Source organism: Triticum urartu, chromosome 1 (genome assembly GCF_003073215.2).
Source record: "Triticum urartu cultivar G1812 chromosome 1, Tu2.1, whole genome shotgun sequence".
Classification (NCBI taxonomy): domain Eukaryota; kingdom Viridiplantae; phylum Streptophyta; class Magnoliopsida; order Poales; family Poaceae; genus Triticum; species Triticum urartu.
In genome coordinates, this window is record NC_053022.1 from 529,017,261 (window position 1) to 529,034,664 (window position 17,404).

Below are 17,404 nucleotides of genomic sequence, written 5' to 3' on the forward strand. Positions count from 1 at the left end.
TTGCTCACTCCTGACACACAACGCCACCGCTGCCGTCGGCCTGCTGCTCCCCGGAGGCCCCTGCTGCCCCGCCACCACCTCTCCCTCTTGCTCCCCTTGCATCTCCTCGTCTCTCCCAGCTGCTCACGGCGAGCTGCTCTTGTCAGCCGTCGCTGCTCCCATTCTGAACGTGCTGCTGCTACTGCTCGAAGGACTAGTTCGTGCTGCTCCTCTTCATTGTCTCTTCTGATGCAAGCATTGGCAGATGGTCAAACAAGCTGATCTCAAACTTGAAATGCATGGAAACGTTGAGCCTTTGATCCAAATAAGTTCAAATTTTCCCAGAATAGTCACACATATGTGGTTGTTTTTTTTGAAATTATTTCAATTTTTTCTGGGTTGTTAAAAAAAGTTCAAAATTTGGGCATCATTTTGGCCTAATTTGGACAGCATTTTGGTTGTTTTTTCTAACTTCTCACACAATTTATGCACATATGATCCAAAATATAACATCTTTTCAGATAAACATATGCATGTACCAGCACACAATTTGAACACAATACATTTCACATGTCCATACATCATCCATTTTCATACATCATCTAACATAAGGCTGTGATATTGCACAAATTAGTAGGGGCTGCCAAGTCTGGCATATTACAACCAAAAACATAAGGCAATAATTGGTGCCATGTTGCACACAAAGTAATGCGTGCCAAGTCTAACATATTACAACCAAAAGCATAGAGAACATAGAAGATGATGCACAACACTAGATCTTCCTTCTCTTCAGGGTCAACTTCCTAGCTTTCGAGGTTGAGGCCATGTCATATGCCATCGTGGTGTCCTTCACAGTTGGGGTAGGTTGCTGCCATGCCTCATCAGCCAATGCCATAGCCAACATCCTGCATGTGTTGAGAAATATAAGATTAGGAAGGAAAAATTAACATTACAAAGAACAGTTGATGTGTTTACCTTCTAGTCACGGGATTGGGAATGCCTTGAAGATTCGGTGGCATAGTGATCATGTGCCTATTGGGAGTCACAACAACTTCAAGTTGTGGTGCTGCATGTGTTGCCTCATCAGCCAACGCCGTAGCCAACATCCTGCTTGTGTTGAGAAATGTAAGAATTGCAAGGAAAATTAAACATTACTATAGAATGTGGGTATGTTACCTTCTTGTCACTGGATTGGGACTGCCTTGAAGACTAAGTGGCATAGTGATCATGTCCCTATTGGGAGTCACAACAACTTCAAGTTGTGGGGCTGCCACTTCAGGTTCCGGTGCCGAGGCATCATCATCAGCTGGATACCTTGTTGCTCTCTTCTTTCTTTTCCTACACGTAAACAAGTTAGTACACAGTAAAATAAGTGATGAAGTAAACATTGATCATTACAAGTGATGATTACATTGATCATTTACATGTACCTTGGCTTTGGTCCATTCAACGGACACGTGGACTGCCTATGGCCTAAAATGTGGCATCTTTTGCATCTATTCTTGCTGCCTAGCTGTTTTGGCTCTTTCTTCTTTTTAGGACCACCATCTCCACCTTCGAGGAAGCTCTTGTACCTGTTCTTTCTAGGCCTTCCAACCCCTCTTTTCTTGTCTAATGGAGCCTCCATGTCAAATGGAAATTGTACATGTGGCCACTGAGACCTATCTGTCAATGGCTCAATCTCTCCAGCATATGTTGCCCGAAACTTCTCCAGAGAGAAATAGTCATGCACATAATCCTCCCATCTGGGGTTCCTTCTATCTAGCAAGAAAGCAAGTGCATACTCACAAGGCTTCCCTGTGTGCTGCCACTCCAAGCACGTGCACTCGCTTTGGTCAGTTTTCACAACATGTCGCAAGTTGTATTTACTTGTGTCCCTCACCTCACAACTTGCAACTCCAGATTTCCCAACTTTCAAATGTTTAAGTCCCCTTGTCCTATTATGAATTTGTTGGATGATGGCTGGAATAATTTTTCCTTTCAGTTTCATTCCAATCTTTCTCCTTTTCTCATGAAGTTTCATGACTAGCTCTCTAAGAGTGTCAGCTAGCTCATCAGGTGGCAAATCTTTGTAATCTTTAATCCAACCATTAAAAGACTCGGCAAGGTTATTGTTGATGTAATCACATTTAATGGAGGGGTCAAACATGCATCTCATCCATTTTAAGTTGTGGTATCTTGAGAGATATTCATGCACATCAGGTGCTTCTGCTAGGATTTTATTCATGTGGTAGTTAAAAACTTGTGGCCTATATGCCCTAGCAGCTGGCCACATTCTGCCAAACACATCTCCTTGGAACTTTTTAGAGAAGTTAGCCATGAGATGCCTAAAACACTCCCTTTGATCTGCATGAGGGAATATTTTTTGGACTGCATTCTCTAAACCTTTACATGCATCTGTGCATATAGCTAGAGGGGAAACAGGACTTAATGCCTTGTTGAGTTGTGACATGAACCATGTCCAATTTTCATCGGTTTCACCATCAATGAATGCAAATGCTACAAGATACATCCAATTATGCCCATCTAATGTTGTACAAGCGGCTAAGTGACCTCTCCATTTACCGGTGAGTGCAGTTGAGTCTATACTAAGATATGGTCTACAACCAGCTTTAAAGCCATCAATGCAAGGTTTAAGAGCCATAAAGAATCGGTTAAAGCGAACTATACCGTTAACCATCTTCATATCCACCTCTACAATGCTTCCTGGGGATCTCTTCTCAACTTCCGCTTTGAAGTTAAACAAATATTGAAAACTTTGCCTCATGCTACCATAAATCTCTTTTTGTGCTATATCTTTGCCTTTCCACACCGTATGATACTCAATTGTAGTGCCATATGTATCTCCTGGCCTATCCCCATTTTGATATGTTCTATCCCCATTTTGATATGTTCTGCCACAGCTTCATTGAAGCTAACCCATGACATACCAGAAATGTTGAAATCAAACACAACATCATGCTTGTCAACAACTTGCTCGCTTCCATCATCAAGCTTGTAGACATAATGAGCTACTCTAATAGTTAATGTGAACACCAACAGCGGCGGAGGCGGCCTACTCGACAATGACCAATAACGAACAATATACGATGGAGTTAGCGTCTATTTGCTAACGTGCATTCAGATGAGCACCAAAAAGAAGCTACTTTGCTGTCTCACCTCAGCTCCGGAACAAACAAAAGAGGAAAGTCGAAGCCATCTGCAACAACGTGCTCACCCGTCTTCGGTTCAGCCATCTCCAACACCTAACTCATCTCAATGATGTGGTCTGCAACAACAAGCAAGCAAACAATCATGAGGCTCCAGCAGCAAGCAAGAAATCATGAGATCAACAACAAGCAAGAAACGTCCATTAATCTGGGGTTCCTTCTATCCCATTTGGGTTCCAGCAACTGACCACTATTTTCTATACAACCAGGAAATAATTTTTGAGACAAATCTACAGATTTGATTTTGAGACAAATCCAGCAACTGACCACGCACGGCCAAGTGCAGCAGTGGTGGTGGCGCGCACGGGCACACGGGCGATAGGGACGCATGGGCAAGCGGTGGCCGGAGCGGCGGCGCACAGGCAGGTGGTTGCCGGCAGCGGACCAAAACGCAAAGGGCGGCGGAGCAAAACGCGAGGGGCGGTGGCGGCGACTAGTCACCCTAACCCTATGTGCCCGGGGAGAGGGAGGGAGCGAGAGAGAGAGACTCACCTCCTGGCCGGGAGTCCAGTAGCCGCCACCGTCGAGTCCAGTAGCCGCCGCCGTCCAGGGAGCGGGAGAGAGAGACTCACCTCCTGTGCGAGAGAAGGGGATGAGAACGACGAGCGACTGGATCGATTCTGGTCAATCGATTGGCAAGGGTATTTTGGTCTTTGTTTGCGGGACCCACTTGCCAGAGGGCAAATTAGCAAAGTGCCAGGTAAAAGGTGTCATGGGATCAATTACAAAGTAACGGAGGGCAAATCATCAAACTACAAAATAAGTGATGGCAAATAATCAAATTCCCCAAAATAGCCTGTGTTGTTGTCATAACACATCACTTTGTGACAACTAGTGGTTGGGGCGCACCTTGGTGCGCCACCTGAGCGGAAGCTCTGCGGCGCCAGATAGGTGGCGCCCCTTTCACTTTCTTGTCTATACCAAGTGATGTTATTCTATCAGACTAAAGGTACAGTAATGCGAAGTATTGGTACATGCAAATTCATAACTGGAAATAATGCAGGAGCAAAGAGGGATCATCAAGACATCAGTTGCATGCGAAGAAAATATAGATATCTTATATGAATTGCAAATACGATGAATAGTTCATAATAGGATCCATTACAGATACGGTAAGATGGTTCAAAACTCAGGCAACGGCGTCCAAAAGTAGAGCCACAGTTGCTCGATGAAGCATATGTAACAGGTCTAAGAGAGACCAGTAGGAACCTACATGGAATGCCTTGCCTGCTGTCTGAAGTAGAAGGCAAATGTCACCTTCTTTGATGTTGGTGTCACGACGAAGCTCTGGCCAATTTGTTGTGATGGTGGCCTTCTTGGCAGTTCTTTCAATGAGGCAGGAAATGACGGAGACATCACCATCCGCAAGTTTCCTTGGGATATGTCTTCGCAACCCGAAAGCACTGCATCATACAGAAAGTGAATGAGAAGTAAAGGGCAGTGTAATGCTAGATAAAAGGATGTGTTTGTGCAGGTACCATAAATTCAGGAAAAAGACATCCAGAGGATGTAAAGCATCAGGATGCAACTACCCTTAGAGGTTTGGGTAACATTTTCAAATCTCAATTATAATCATTTCAAAGTTTCAATTCAATCAACATCAAGACTCGTGAGTATAACTTAATATAAGTTGCACTCACTTTTTGGTACATTTCGTAATCAACCACACTACATATATCAAGAGCTTTGTACATCACCATACTCTAGGTAGAAAGATGAGAAAGGCGGGTCAATGATTCAAAAATATTAAACAAATAACTAAAACTACAATATGTACCAAGCAATAACACAAGCATACTACTAGGAATGAATATCAAACATGAGCAATGGAGATACACATTATTTGCTTATATGGTCATCGCAGCAAAAATATTTTCTAGTGCTTATGTTCAGAACTGTTTGTAGACCTGCATCATCACATTTGTTTATGATACTCAAGAAGTTAATCAAATGTGCTACAATACATTTAGAAGCAATCTGCTAACTTTTAAGAACTGGGGACAACAAAAGGAGTACATGATAACCACTTGGTGCTGCTATTTTCATCGTATTGTCTAAGCTAGTATGAAAAGTATTTGTTCAAAAAAAATCAATGCACAAGGATGATAACTTTACCACATCAGCACGTGAGAAAAGAGCAAGCATAGCTTGTGCAATGCACTGCTTAGCTCCATTGGACGCTAGCACCTGATCTGGGCTATAGGTTAGACCATTCTCCTCTGCATATTGATAAACAAACAACAAGGAAGTCAGTTAGACTACTTATTCAATATGGCTATTCCGAAAACGAGAAATTCATCTGCGTGCACGCACCCTGAAGCTTGTTGTTGATAGCCTTCGTCAGCTCCATACTCTCGGCATTAGGGGGGTACCTTGTCTAACTTGCTACAACTACAACACACATGCATGTAGAATGTATTACCCTACAATCTACTCTCAAGTCTCAATGATACAAAGGGAAACCTGAGGCATAAGAATCCCATCCTCGCTGACAACATTACATTCCCTTTTTGGTTCAGTTTTTCGTACTCACTCTAACGAAGGATATACACTCCAGCAGTTATTAATAAACGACATTTCAGATGGTATAGTCTGCAAATGCAACTTTCAAGATTACACTTCACATGAATAAGTTAATAAAAATGATGAATTATGAAATAATCAACACCATGTGGGCGAAATAAATCAATGGCACGATCAGTTTCCCATTTTTTGCAAAGTGAAGAAATGACAACATTGTAAAACACTACACCAGACCTTGTTGCGGCATCTCGGATACTGTCAAGTGTCAAACATCTGAATAAATCATGGTGCTTATACTTTAATGTATACTCAAGTCCTTTGTTAACCTGGTAAATAAAATAAAATAAAATAAACCTTGTGCTAAAAACTATTGACTTTTTATGTACCCAAAATGGAAAACAAAAAAACAAAAAAAGGGCTAGCAGTCATGAATTCACAACACATCACGCCTAGTTTTCTAAATGTTTATATCACAAAACACTGTAGAAGTGTGTTGTTAAGAAGAAGTAAATGGAATCACAAAAGCAAAAGCACAAGTGCTTGACAGCTTCATCTATCCATGAGTGATTGCAAAGTTTCCCCACTCCAATATACGAGACAAGAGAGATCTACAGAAAAAATGACAGTACAGAACTTGCTTCTGAACTTAACGTTGTAGACCATAGATCTAATTTGGAAGTCCAAAGTCTAAACAAAATAGTCAAAAGGAAGAAATGGCTATACAAAAACGGTACCTACATAATTTGCTTATCCAGTACAGAGATCCCCTTAAAATAGCAAATGGCCTCGTATTGCAAACTAACCTTTCTTATGTAGTACAGAAAATTCATGGGAAAATAATATTTACCAAATACATAAACCTAGACTACACTACGAGATCAACATGAGCATCATATGGATGATCCCAGTTATGAGAGCACAACAACATACATTCAAAAAATTACCATTTATAGTAATTGGGAACCATTGAAGATAGTAAATCACCTCATGACATACTTGAGCAACGGGTATAAATCTCATATAGTCAAGGAGAAGGAGTAATGTAGGTGCCCATACAGTGATCGCAACCTTCCACGTGATTTAGGACAGAAGAATCTATCCATGTAGATGACAAGAGTACTAATCAAAAGGGAGACGAAAGGCAATCTGTAAGATATAATTCCCAGATCACATAGCAAACAAATGTTGCATGATTAATTTAGTTAACCCCTTACCATCACACATCTCTACTTGTCTTCCTCGCCATCTCCATTAGCACATCCCATGCGATCGAACAAACCATTTAGCAGAGACATCTGTAGTGTCGAAGTATTAGATCTCTGGACACACCTGGGAAGAGTAATAAATATGCAATTGTTTTTTCCAACTGTATAATTGACAACTAAGCAGACCAAAAGACTACTATGGATTATGGAATCTCAAGTACTGAAATTATTGCCATGAACTGCAGACAAGAATGCCAAACATTGCACAACACATTATCTAATTAAATATTATGGCTGGTGGGTGTGGCATGTGTTAAATTGAATTAGCATGGCATATTAAGAAGTCCTGTGACTGTACTAATGGAGTTCCAGCAGCAACTCTTGTGCATTCAGGTAACGCTATATAAATTTCTTGAATCACTTTCCCACCTACATAGGAAGGCTTCAGGTGTCAAATGTTTGTCAGGTTAAGAGACGTGCAAACACAAGTAACAAAAGGAAAATGGATTAAACAAAACTTTACACATTCAAGTGAAGATAATCAGAAATTACCAGCTCAGACTCCAATACCAGAACCTTGTTTGCTCTTTTAAAGTTCACGGCTGAGTTGTCCTGATATATGTTGAAATTAAAATTTAGTACTACATCACTTTTTTATGAACTAAAGTGAAATCCATGCATGAAAACATACGGATACTGACGAGCAGGATCCGATCGGGTCAGGTCAACAGAAGTAACGACGGCTTACATATCAAGAAGGAGGTCCTCGTCCTCTTCGCCGGTGGTGATGGCAACCTCCTCGAGCATCGCGATGTCCTCTTTCTCGCCGCCGGTCGGCGACGCGTGAGGAAGAACATGGCGACACCCGATGGAAGTGGCCGGTTGACTTTGACTGGGGGCGGGGGTGGGGGGGGTGAAGTCGTCATCCTCCTGGCCACTTAGCCAGATCCAGCCGCCGCATCTCTATCCGCGCTGAGAGGAAGATGGGATGAGGCGCGCCACCCCCTGCTTGGGCGGTGTGAGGTCGGCGGTGCAAGGTTGGAGCGCAGCTGCTCCTTGCATCAGAGTCGGAGGCCGGCGGGGGGGGGGGGATCCTAGGATCGTCGCCCTGTAATTATTCCTGAACTTCTTGTTGATGTACCTGCACACGATCCACCCAATCTATAAATTTTGAGACTGGGATAGCTAATCTGAAATTATGAAAACGCTATACCCTAAGACCTGATCATGTGTCTTTCAGAAAAATGACAATATAAGCTAATATGTCAGGATGGTCTTAAGTTGCACCACGAACAAAAACAGACCAAGGTATAAAAGGGAGTTCATAGAAAAAAGGTCCATATCCATAGTGGAACAAATTGGAAGAAGTTTATCTAAAAATTTAATCGACAATCATGTACACTGGACACCCTATCGCCATATCAACAAGTTTAAATCAGTATAAATTGGTAAAAAGCTTGATCTTACCAATCATTATATACATGCTCTCATGTACCACACTGCAAGTTTACTCCCTACAGTGGCATTGCAATAAAATGCTACAATATCACTCCAATTAGGCAATGAAAAAGGAACAGCAACACACTCGAAATTAGATATTGCAGAGAAGGAAAGAGAGAATCTATGTCTTGGAGATCCAAATTAACATGCTACAATATCACGCACAAAATGGAAAGCAACAGAGTAGCTCTGCGCATTCTAACGGTGTCAGTTATGAAAACGAAGTAATATCACCAGTGAAGTGTATCAGTAATTTTTATCATTTCTTCTAATCAATAGGACATTAGGACCGACAGATTTGAATTTGTAATATGTAAAGGAAAGTGAAAAATCTAGAGAGCTAGTCATCTTGTCAATTCATCAACACGCTGGTGAGGGTGAGTGATTCCTAAACTTAATAAAGCAATAATCACCTGATCAGCTGGCCTAGTGGGGGATACAGTTGTACCAGCAACCAAACCAGAACCTGAAAGGATATCTTAAGTGTGCCACTAATTCCATGGAGGAGGAGAGTTTTAGCTGCCATTGAAGATCCACTTGCACATATTGACAGAACAATTACTCCCTTCAAGGATATATGAGCCAGAGTTAGCAAATTTCCGTAAATAATACAGTAGCAGTAAAAAGTGAAATAGAAGCATGTTGTATAATGTACCCAGTGATGCTTGTCCCGCTCAGTTGCTAACAACTACTCCCTCGGTCCCAAATAAGTGTCATAAGCTTAGTACAACTTTGTACTAATTGTACTAAAGTTAGTACAAAGTTGAGACACTTATTTTGGGCGGAGGGAGTATTAAGCTAGGAGGTTGTGCAGCCTATCCATGGTTGCACAATTGATCCAGTTTCTCTGGAGATGAAGCAAACGATTCTGCTATACGAGTTAGGAAAACGGAAGCATGTTCCAGCACCTGAAATTAATCGATGCAGAGCATCAACATCTAAGAATAGATGGTATCATGGTATAATCAGGGTATCCAAATACAAACAACAAGCATATTTTTGCATCATGGTAGTTCAGAAGATTTGTTAGCAGAGGAACCACTTCCATTACAAAATATGAGGCGTCTGAGGGAAGCTTCCTACACATATTAGCAGTTGTAGATAACGCCACTCTGTATACATTCTACCCAAAAAACACATAGAAATGTAGTACACTATGTGTACAAACAAATAATACAAAGTTGCCATCATATGCAGCACTGACTCATCAACCCTTAGTTCTTCAGAGTGGTGACGTACCTCAGAAGCATCTGAATCACCTCTAGAGAGATGTTTGCTACCTGCTGCTTCAGCTGTTCGATCTTTATGTTCGTCTCTTGCTCAAGGCGTTTGACGTTTGCGCCAGAGTCACTGCTGGTCTGGAAGTGGAAATGCCAAGAATATAAATGATCAAAAGCCCTGTTATTATCTTATAAACAAACAGATTGAATATGCAGATGCACGATACATACCTTAGTGAGCTTCCTTGGAAATCGGCCTCCGTTTGGCATGATGCTCGGCTATCTCTCTCTGTCTCTTCTTTTGCTTGCCCAAGCCTTGCTGTTTCAGCTGATCCTGCAAGAAGTTAGCATGCTATTGGTCACCATATTGGGATTATTAGACTGACTTGTTCACACAAACTATATGTAAATAAAAGCAACTCATGCAGCAAATCCTTCCGGAAAAGCCACAAAAGTTCTGCTTCCTAAGGCAATATATCTTGCCACTCGCCCCTCCCCGATGCAATTCAGAAACAGGTAGCGCTGGCTTTGTTTGGCGAAAATGGAATACTGCCTTCAGTCTCACCACCAAAGCAGCCCAAAATAATTGCAGAAATTGTCAGTTTTGGGGAAGACTAACCTGCGAATATAAATTGGAAATGATAGACAAACCTTCCATAAATTTCTTCTGAGATTTCAACAGCAAATAGGAACCTTGATATAAAAGCCAAGAGATGGGAGGAGATAAGATCATGTCAATGAACAGATCAAACAAACGATGTGCCGCCTGAATCAAGATCCACCACCGGAAAGTGCAGCGGACGGGAATGACACGGCTACCGAGATTTTTTTTATCCCACAAATGCGTCGCTCACTGGATTTGACAAAACACGTTTACATATTAAATTCAGAAAACCATGATACTTTAGTACAACAAGTAGATGAAAAAAAAAATTCTATCCTTAAATAAAGTGGCTGGTGCTATAATTCTTTGCTATGGTCCTACAAAAACTTTTAAGTTGCTCCAGAAATTAGTATGACTAACATACAGGAAATTCAAAGTCCAAGCTGTCAATCTTTTCAAGAAAACAATATGTGTTTGCTTCCTTAAGAAAAGAAAAGAATCAGGAACTCTCACAAAATAGTCTGCAAACAATTATAACTCAAGGAACAGAGAAACATGGCCTGAAGCGGATCAACAACATAAAACTTGACAACCTGTATCACTCCTAGGACTAAATTAGGAGACCAAAAAACCCTTGCAGAATTTGCATGCCAACAGAGAACAAATTGATGACCAAACAAGACTTAGTTTTGGAGTACTAATAAGAAAGATAGATACATGGATGATGGTTAAGCGTCATAGATAACTTAGTAGATACATAGATGATGTACAACTCGTCAGGCATATGGAGCTATCATAGCATGGATAACTTGTCAGGCATAACATAGATGCAACCAACACAAGAGAGGTGTTCTAGATAGATAGATACATAGGTAGACACAGATATGAATCAAATGGGGGATCCCATGCACTTACCTGGAATTTGTCTTCGGAAGGTTTGTGTGTGGCTGGTGAAGGTTGCGGTTGATGGGGCTATCCACGGCTGCGACTCCGGGGCAGGCGGACGGGGTAGGGGGCAGCGGACGGATGGAGCTCAGGGTCGGAGTTATCGGCGGCTGCAGATGAGTGAATCTACACTCTAAAATATGTCTATATATATATCTGTATGTGTAGTCCATTTGAAATCTCTAAAAAGACAAATATTTAGGAACGGAGGGAGTACAATTTTATATTGTGAATTAGAGTTCTGTAAATTTGTATAAAGAGGGATGTTCTAGATTACATGAGAACTTGAAGGATTTTGTGATGCTAGTTAGAACAGGTGCGGTGTCAAGCAACAGATGGCATATTAGACCTAGGAACCTATATATTCATCAAGTATTACCGTTTGGTGTGGTTCCAGAGTGGATAGAGTGGCATAGTTAAGAGTCATGGAAGAAAGAAATTCAAGTGCATCTATCTAGCAAACGAAATGGCAGAGTGTGAATACTTGATCTCTTGTCACAGTGAACCTCGTAGTTAGTATGAAAATTTGCTTTAGTATACTACTATCCGCATCTAATGCATGTATGAATGCTCCAAAATTTGTACTAATAAAGGAGCATTATCATATTTGTTTAGCAAGCAAACAATGATAATTATTATAGCTGAACACTTCTGAATAAATTCAATGCCAGAGAGAGGTATTACCTGTTATTCTTAGCATTTGGGTAGCTGTCATTGCATAGTGCATGGTAAAGGTACTTTTCCAAGCTGGAGTTCTTGACCCGGTGGTCCACGGTGCAGCATATGTTGCTGATACAATTAGAAGACTGCCCTGACTGTAATTGTTGAAAGCCTATAAATACATTCAAGATTACCGATTATGAATGAATTAATAATTAACCATGCATGAACTTGTTAACCGAAGGAATAATACATGCCATCCTCAGGAGTACTTGCCTTTTTCTTTCTTTCCGCAGAAGATGCTTGGGCGATGAAACCGATATGTAGGGCATACCAACACAAATCTGCAGTACAAAACTAATTCTCAGTTTGCACAAATATGAGTATTGATGACTCAAAACAATCAGCAATGACAGGGACTGGCCAATATACAGATAACTAAGCAGATTTGTTAACTCCAAAATTGCATAACCTATCATCATGTAAACAAAAATGATAGGAGAAAACCATTTATGGAACAGTGAGAATGAAATCAAACATGCACACACTATGAAACGGTGCGATCTTTGCACATACGGACAGAGAGAGAGAGAGAGAGAGAGAGAGAGAGAGAGAGAGAAGGATTGACAGAAACTCACATTGACACCAGCCATCCCTCGAAGATGCCTCCCTGCAGATCCATATGACACCGTTGCTCCTTGTCCGTATTGTCAACCTCCCCTCTACCCATGAGGCATCCGTCGCCTGGGTCTCCGGCCTCGTTGCTCCATCCCCACCATGGACCTATTGGACCTCCCCTCATCAGCCAATCTGGTGGAAGGGGATCAGCGAAAAGGAGCACGGCGGCAGGGCATCTCTGCAATCCGTGCTATCCTTCTGCGTCGAGGATGAAGAAGATACTTTCGGGAGGAAGAGTAGGCGGGCAGCGGGGCGTAAGAGACGCCGGAGGGAATGGGGATTTTTTTTCTTCCTTTCTGGTGAAACCTAGCCTTGATAGCTTTCTCACCTTGGGGACGGCTGCAGCGGCGAGACGGTGACAGGTAGGAGGAGGCGGAGGCGGAGGGGCGGTGGCGCACGTACAGGGGAGGAGAGGCGACATCACTGGATAGAGAGAGGGGGCCGAGGGTAGCGGCGGCGCTGGAGTGGGAGGAGGAGGCGCTCGAGGCAGAGGGCATGGGGGGAGAAGGAGGCGCTCGAGGCGGAAGGTTTCGCTTGACAAGTTTTCCGTTCTTTCCCTTTTTCTTTTGACTCCTCTTTTTTTTCCTGCCCAACCAATGCTTTCGACGTGGCATGCACGAGAGGTCGCCCTTGTAGCGACTGTTAAAGGGTTTAATGGCACCAAACGAAGCCTCCCGTCCCATCATATACACGCGCATACACTCATTTTTATGAACGCACACACGCACACCCTACCCCTATGAGCATCTCCGAGAGACTGAGCCGGCATATCATTTTGAGATTTACGAAGTCATCTTAGACGTCTCGTCATCGACGGGAACGTCTCCTTCCACTGAAAGCGCATCGCCGGAAATGCTGAAATAAATTCAAAAATAATGCGAGCATCAGGATTTGAACCCTGGTGGATTGGGGATATCACTGTCCACCCAACCATCTCAACCACAGATTGGTTCGCTCTTGGTAAGTAGTAACGCAGCTGGAGTCCGTGCTGCTGGGATCGCCAAGCCCACGTCTTAATTAGTACTCCCTCCGTTCGGGTTTAATGGGCCCACAAGCAACCGAGGCCTGTCCGTTTTTATTAGGCCGTCGATTTTATTCAGTGTTCGGTTGCTGTTCTTTTGATAGAAAATCAAGGGAGTCAACCTAGCCGTTGCATGCAGCGATAGTATTGGATGGGATCGTGGGTGAGTTAATAGACTGCATGCGCTCCAGCTCTTCCGATTGGCCAGGAAAGCGGCTGTGCGTGCGCGATAATTGTGAAATTACTGCTGGGGCATTAAGATATACATGACTTCCGAAACGTCCGGTGCAGCTAATGTCGAGATTTTTGCTCTAACCGAAGCTAATTACTCGTTTTCTTGGTCCTGCCGATTGTGTCGACGAGCCCAATAAACCCAGACGGAGGAAGTAGCTAGCACGTCTTCGTCAATCGCATTGAGAACATCTTCAGCCGTTGGTCTCCCAGAAGGCATAAAAATCGTCCTTTAGGGGCGAGCCGTCGATACAATCGACGTTGGGAGTGGTTGGACATCCAGTCGTCGCCTTTAGGTCGCCTTCAGGCGTCGATATCGATATAGTTTTCGGTCCACTTTCGGCGAATAAAGAGATCATATGGACGAGAATAAGTCATATTCAGCGTGGTTCGTCGTGGCTCGACGTTCAATTACCAACATAAACATATTTGTATCACATAGTTCATCAAATAGTTCAACAAAATAGTGCAACAACAAATAATTCAATACAAATTATATAGTTCAACAAATAAAAACTCATATTTCATCACACGTCGCGCCCGGTGTTGCCCTTGAGCCTTTATAGGTGCTCCACCAGATCATGCTGCAGTTGATGATGCACCCGTGGGTCTCGGATCTCCTGACGCATACTGAGATAGGCAGTCCAGGTTGCCGGTAGCTGGTGATCAACTTCGGCTAGAGGACCCTGCCTGTAGTATGGTTCAGTGTCAAACACTGGCTCTTCTTACTCGCTCTCGATGATCATGTTGTGCAAGATGATACAACAAGTCATGATCTCCCATATTTGATCTTTCGACCAGGTCTGAGCAGGGTGCCGGACAACAGCAAATCGATATTGGAGCACACCAAATGCCCGCTCGACATCCTTCCGACAAGCCTCCTGCACCTTGGCAAACTGGGAATTCTTGCCTCCTGGCACAACGTTTGAAATAATCTTCACAAATGCAGACCATCTCGGATAGATGCCATCAGCTAGGTAGTACCCCTTGTTGTAGTGTCGCCCATTTGACCTCGAAGTTCACCGGAGAAGAATGACCTCCAACAAGCTTCGCAAAGACATGGGAGCATTGCAGCACGTTGATGTCATTGTGAGTTCCTGGCATACCAAAGAAGGAGTGCCAAATCCAGAGGTTATGTGTGGCCACCGCCTCAAGTACCACACTGCAACCGCCTTTTGCGCCTTTGTACATCCCCTGCCAAGCAAATGGGCAGTTCTTCCATTTTCCAATGCATACAGTCGATGCTTCCAAGCATCCCAGGAAATCCTCTTGCTGCATTCTGTGCTAGGATCTGAGCAGTGTCTTCCGCATTGGGTGTTCTCAAGTATTGCAGTCCAAACACTGCCACCACTGCCCGACAGAACTTGTAGAAACACTCAATGGTGGTGGACTCGACCATGCGCCCATAGTCGTCGAGTGAATCACCGGGAGCTCCGTATGCAAGCATCCTCATCGCTGTCGTGCACTTCTGGATCGAGGTGAATCCAAATTTGCCGGTGCAATCCATCTTGCACTTGAAGTAGTTGTCGAACTCCCGGATGGAATTCACAATCCTGAGAAAGAGCTTTCGGCTCATCAGATAACGGCGTTGAAATGTTTTGTCGCCGTGAAGTGGAGCATCGACGAAGTAATCGGAGTAGAGCATGCAATAGCCTTCGAGATCCCTCGGTCGTGGTCAGCCTCACCATGCGCTCCTCGCCGCCCGCCGCTCCACCAAAGAGATCCACCACGCCGCCCGCTTGACGCCTCTCCCCCGCGCGTGGGAGGCCCGTCGGGGCGCACCGACTTCGCCCGACGCCTTCGACGGTCGGGCGCCGGCACCGACAGCGGAGACGGCCAGGGGAGCTCGTGGAGTGGAGCGTGCGAGGCTAGAGTTGGCGCCTTCGGAACCACCCGCGCGAGCGGCTCGGGAGGAAGAGGAAAAATTCGGTGCATGAAATTTTCAATCGTGCGGGAGCGATGGGTGAGACGAAGATGAGGAAGCTCCTGTCTGGCTTCCTGACAGCGCCCGATGAATCAGAATACCTTCACCGCGATTGAAGAATCAGAGTACCTTTATTCTCATCGCATCCGTTGTGAAAACGTTGCCGACGAATGTCGTAAAAATCACGCTGATTAGCCTGACAGCATGGTGGCTGGAGGCAAAGGGAACCAGAAAAAGTCTCCGACGGCTGCCCTCCGAATCCTATCTCCTCGTCGCCAAAGGTTCTACACTCACTCCACCACCTGACCAGACACGTTCCTATTTTCTACGGGCCCCACTTGTCCGTCTCGTGCGCTCCGTTGGGCCTCGGCCTTTTCCGCCCCCGCAATCTGATCCGCAGGGAGAGCGGCCCGCAATTCCTCCTCACTCACCCACCCACCCACCAGCAATCCATCCATCCCTCGCAGCTCCGGCCGGCGGCGATGCCGGCGGGCCAGCAGCCGCAGGCGCGCGAGCCCGACAGCGGCCGCCAGCACCCGCCGCCCGCCACGCCCGCGCTCCCGTCCGAGGTGGTGCCGGCCTACCCGCCGCCGGAGTCGGAGGACGACGAGTCCTGGGTGTGGACGCAGATCAAGGCGGAGGCCCGGCGCGACGCGGACGCCGAGCCGGCGCTCGCCTCCTTCCTCTACGCCACGGTGCTCTCCCACCCCTCCCTGCCCCGCTCCCTCTCCTTCCACCTCGCCAACAAGCTCTGCTCCTCCACCCTCCTCTCCACGCTCCTCTACGACCTCTTCCTCGCCTCCCTCACCGCGCACCCCTCCCTCCGCGCCGCCGTCGTCGCCGACCTCCTCGCCGCGCGCGCCCGCGACCCCGCCTGCGTCGGCTTCTCCCACTGCCTCCTCAACTACAAGGGCTTCCTCGCCATCCAGGCGCACCGCGTCGCGCACGTGCTCTGGGCGCAGAACCGCCGCCCCCTCGCGCTCGCCCTCCAGTCCCGCGTCGCCGACGTCTTCGCCGTCGACATCCACCCCGCCGCCGTCGTCGGCAAGGCCATCCTCCTCGACCACGCCACCGGCGTCGTCATCGGGGAGACCGCCGTCGTCGGCGACAACGTCTCCATCCTCCACCACGTCACCCTCGGCGGGACCGGCAAGGCCGTCGGCGACCGCCACCCCAAGATCGGGGACGGGGTGCTCATAGGCGCCGGCGCCACCATCCTCGGCAACGTCATGATTGGAGCCGGGGCCAAGATTGGGGCTGGCTCCGTGGTGCTGATAGATGTGCCGGCGAGGAGCACCGCGGTGGGCAACCCTGCCAGGCTGATTGGAGGGAGGAAGGGCGAGTCCGACAAGGACGAGGACATGCCCGGAGAGTCCATGGATCACACCTCCTTCATACGGCAGTGGTCCGACTACACCATCTGAGGGGAGCCATTGTGCAAGGTCTATTACTCATCCTCTGTATCAGTAACCGTGTTGTGCTACCAAATACATAGTGATTTTGTTTTGGTATTGTTCGCTTGTGGATGAACATCAACTGTAGTCTAGTGTGTATGACCAATTGTTTCTTCAGCTGAGCAACCATGCTCGGATACTGATAGCAGATGATTGATGAACGAATAATTTTGTAATCCATGGTGGATTTGGTTGTACTTTAATCATTTTCCGGATTAATCATGCTTTTCCGAGAACATAGGTCATGGATT

General features: G+C 45.4%; 3 protein-coding genes across 22 annotated transcripts; 1 reads left to right on the forward strand and 2 right to left on the reverse strand.

Moving 5' to 3' along the window:
- Positions 1-528: 528 nt before the first annotated feature.
- On the reverse strand, positions 529-7,985 carry LOC125526148. 15 transcript variants are annotated; one of them, XM_048691116.1, is made up of 14 exons: positions 7,665-7,985; positions 7,469-7,528; positions 6,926-7,006; positions 6,708-6,830; positions 5,946-6,037; positions 5,502-5,780; positions 5,304-5,407; positions 4,402-4,591; positions 3,681-3,763; positions 3,139-3,247; positions 1,410-3,034; positions 1,156-1,317; positions 955-1,086; positions 529-884 (listed from the first exon to the last, which is right to left on the reverse strand). In XM_048691116.1, the coding sequence occupies exons 11-14, from the start codon at positions 2,744-2,746 to the stop codon at positions 752-754; spliced, it is 1,764 nt and encodes a 587-aa protein (XP_048547073.1). In that variant the 5' UTR covers positions 2,747-3,034; positions 3,139-3,247; positions 3,681-3,763; positions 4,402-4,591; positions 5,304-5,407; positions 5,502-5,780; positions 5,946-6,037; positions 6,708-6,830; positions 6,926-7,006; positions 7,469-7,528; positions 7,665-7,985; the 3' UTR covers positions 529-751. The 15 variants fall into 15 exon arrangements, 11 of the variants coding, with proteins under 11 accessions (XP_048547073.1, XP_048547067.1, XP_048547075.1 ...); XM_048691110.1 differs by having other exon boundaries at positions 6,696-6,830; XM_048691118.1 differs by lacking the exon at positions 5,946-6,037 and having other exon boundaries at positions 6,696-6,806.
- Positions 7,981-13,082, reverse strand: LOC125526285. 6 transcript variants are annotated; one of them, XM_048691119.1, is made up of 10 exons: positions 12,852-13,082; positions 12,484-12,628; positions 12,122-12,189; positions 11,870-12,017; positions 11,156-11,311; positions 9,868-9,970; positions 9,656-9,774; positions 9,072-9,324; positions 8,830-8,981; positions 7,981-8,057 (listed from the first exon to the last, which is right to left on the reverse strand). In XM_048691119.1, exons 1-6 carry the CDS (start codon positions 13,018-13,020, stop codon positions 9,961-9,963), a joined length of 696 nt encoding a protein of 231 aa, XP_048547076.1. In that variant the 5' UTR covers positions 13,021-13,082; the 3' UTR covers positions 7,981-8,057; positions 8,830-8,981; positions 9,072-9,324; positions 9,656-9,774; positions 9,868-9,960. The 6 variants fall into 6 exon arrangements, 1 of the variants encoding a protein (XP_048547076.1); XR_007291653.1 differs by lacking the exons at positions 12,122-12,189; positions 12,484-12,628; positions 12,852-13,082 and adding an exon at positions 10,288-10,489 and having other exon boundaries at positions 11,156-11,295; positions 11,870-12,015; XR_007291655.1 differs by lacking the exons at positions 12,122-12,189; positions 12,484-12,628; positions 12,852-13,082 and adding an exon at positions 10,288-10,489 and having other exon boundaries at positions 9,868-10,189; positions 11,156-11,295; positions 11,870-12,015.
- A 2,983-nt stretch (positions 13,083-16,065) lies between these two features.
- Positions 16,066-17,391, forward strand: LOC125526326 (probable serine acetyltransferase 5). Its single transcript, XM_048691121.1, has one exon. The coding sequence runs from the start codon at positions 16,182-16,184 to the stop codon at positions 17,121-17,123; it is 942 nt and encodes a 313-aa protein (XP_048547078.1). The 5' UTR covers positions 16,066-16,181; the 3' UTR covers positions 17,124-17,391.
- The last annotated feature ends 13 nt before the right edge of the window (positions 17,392-17,404 follow it).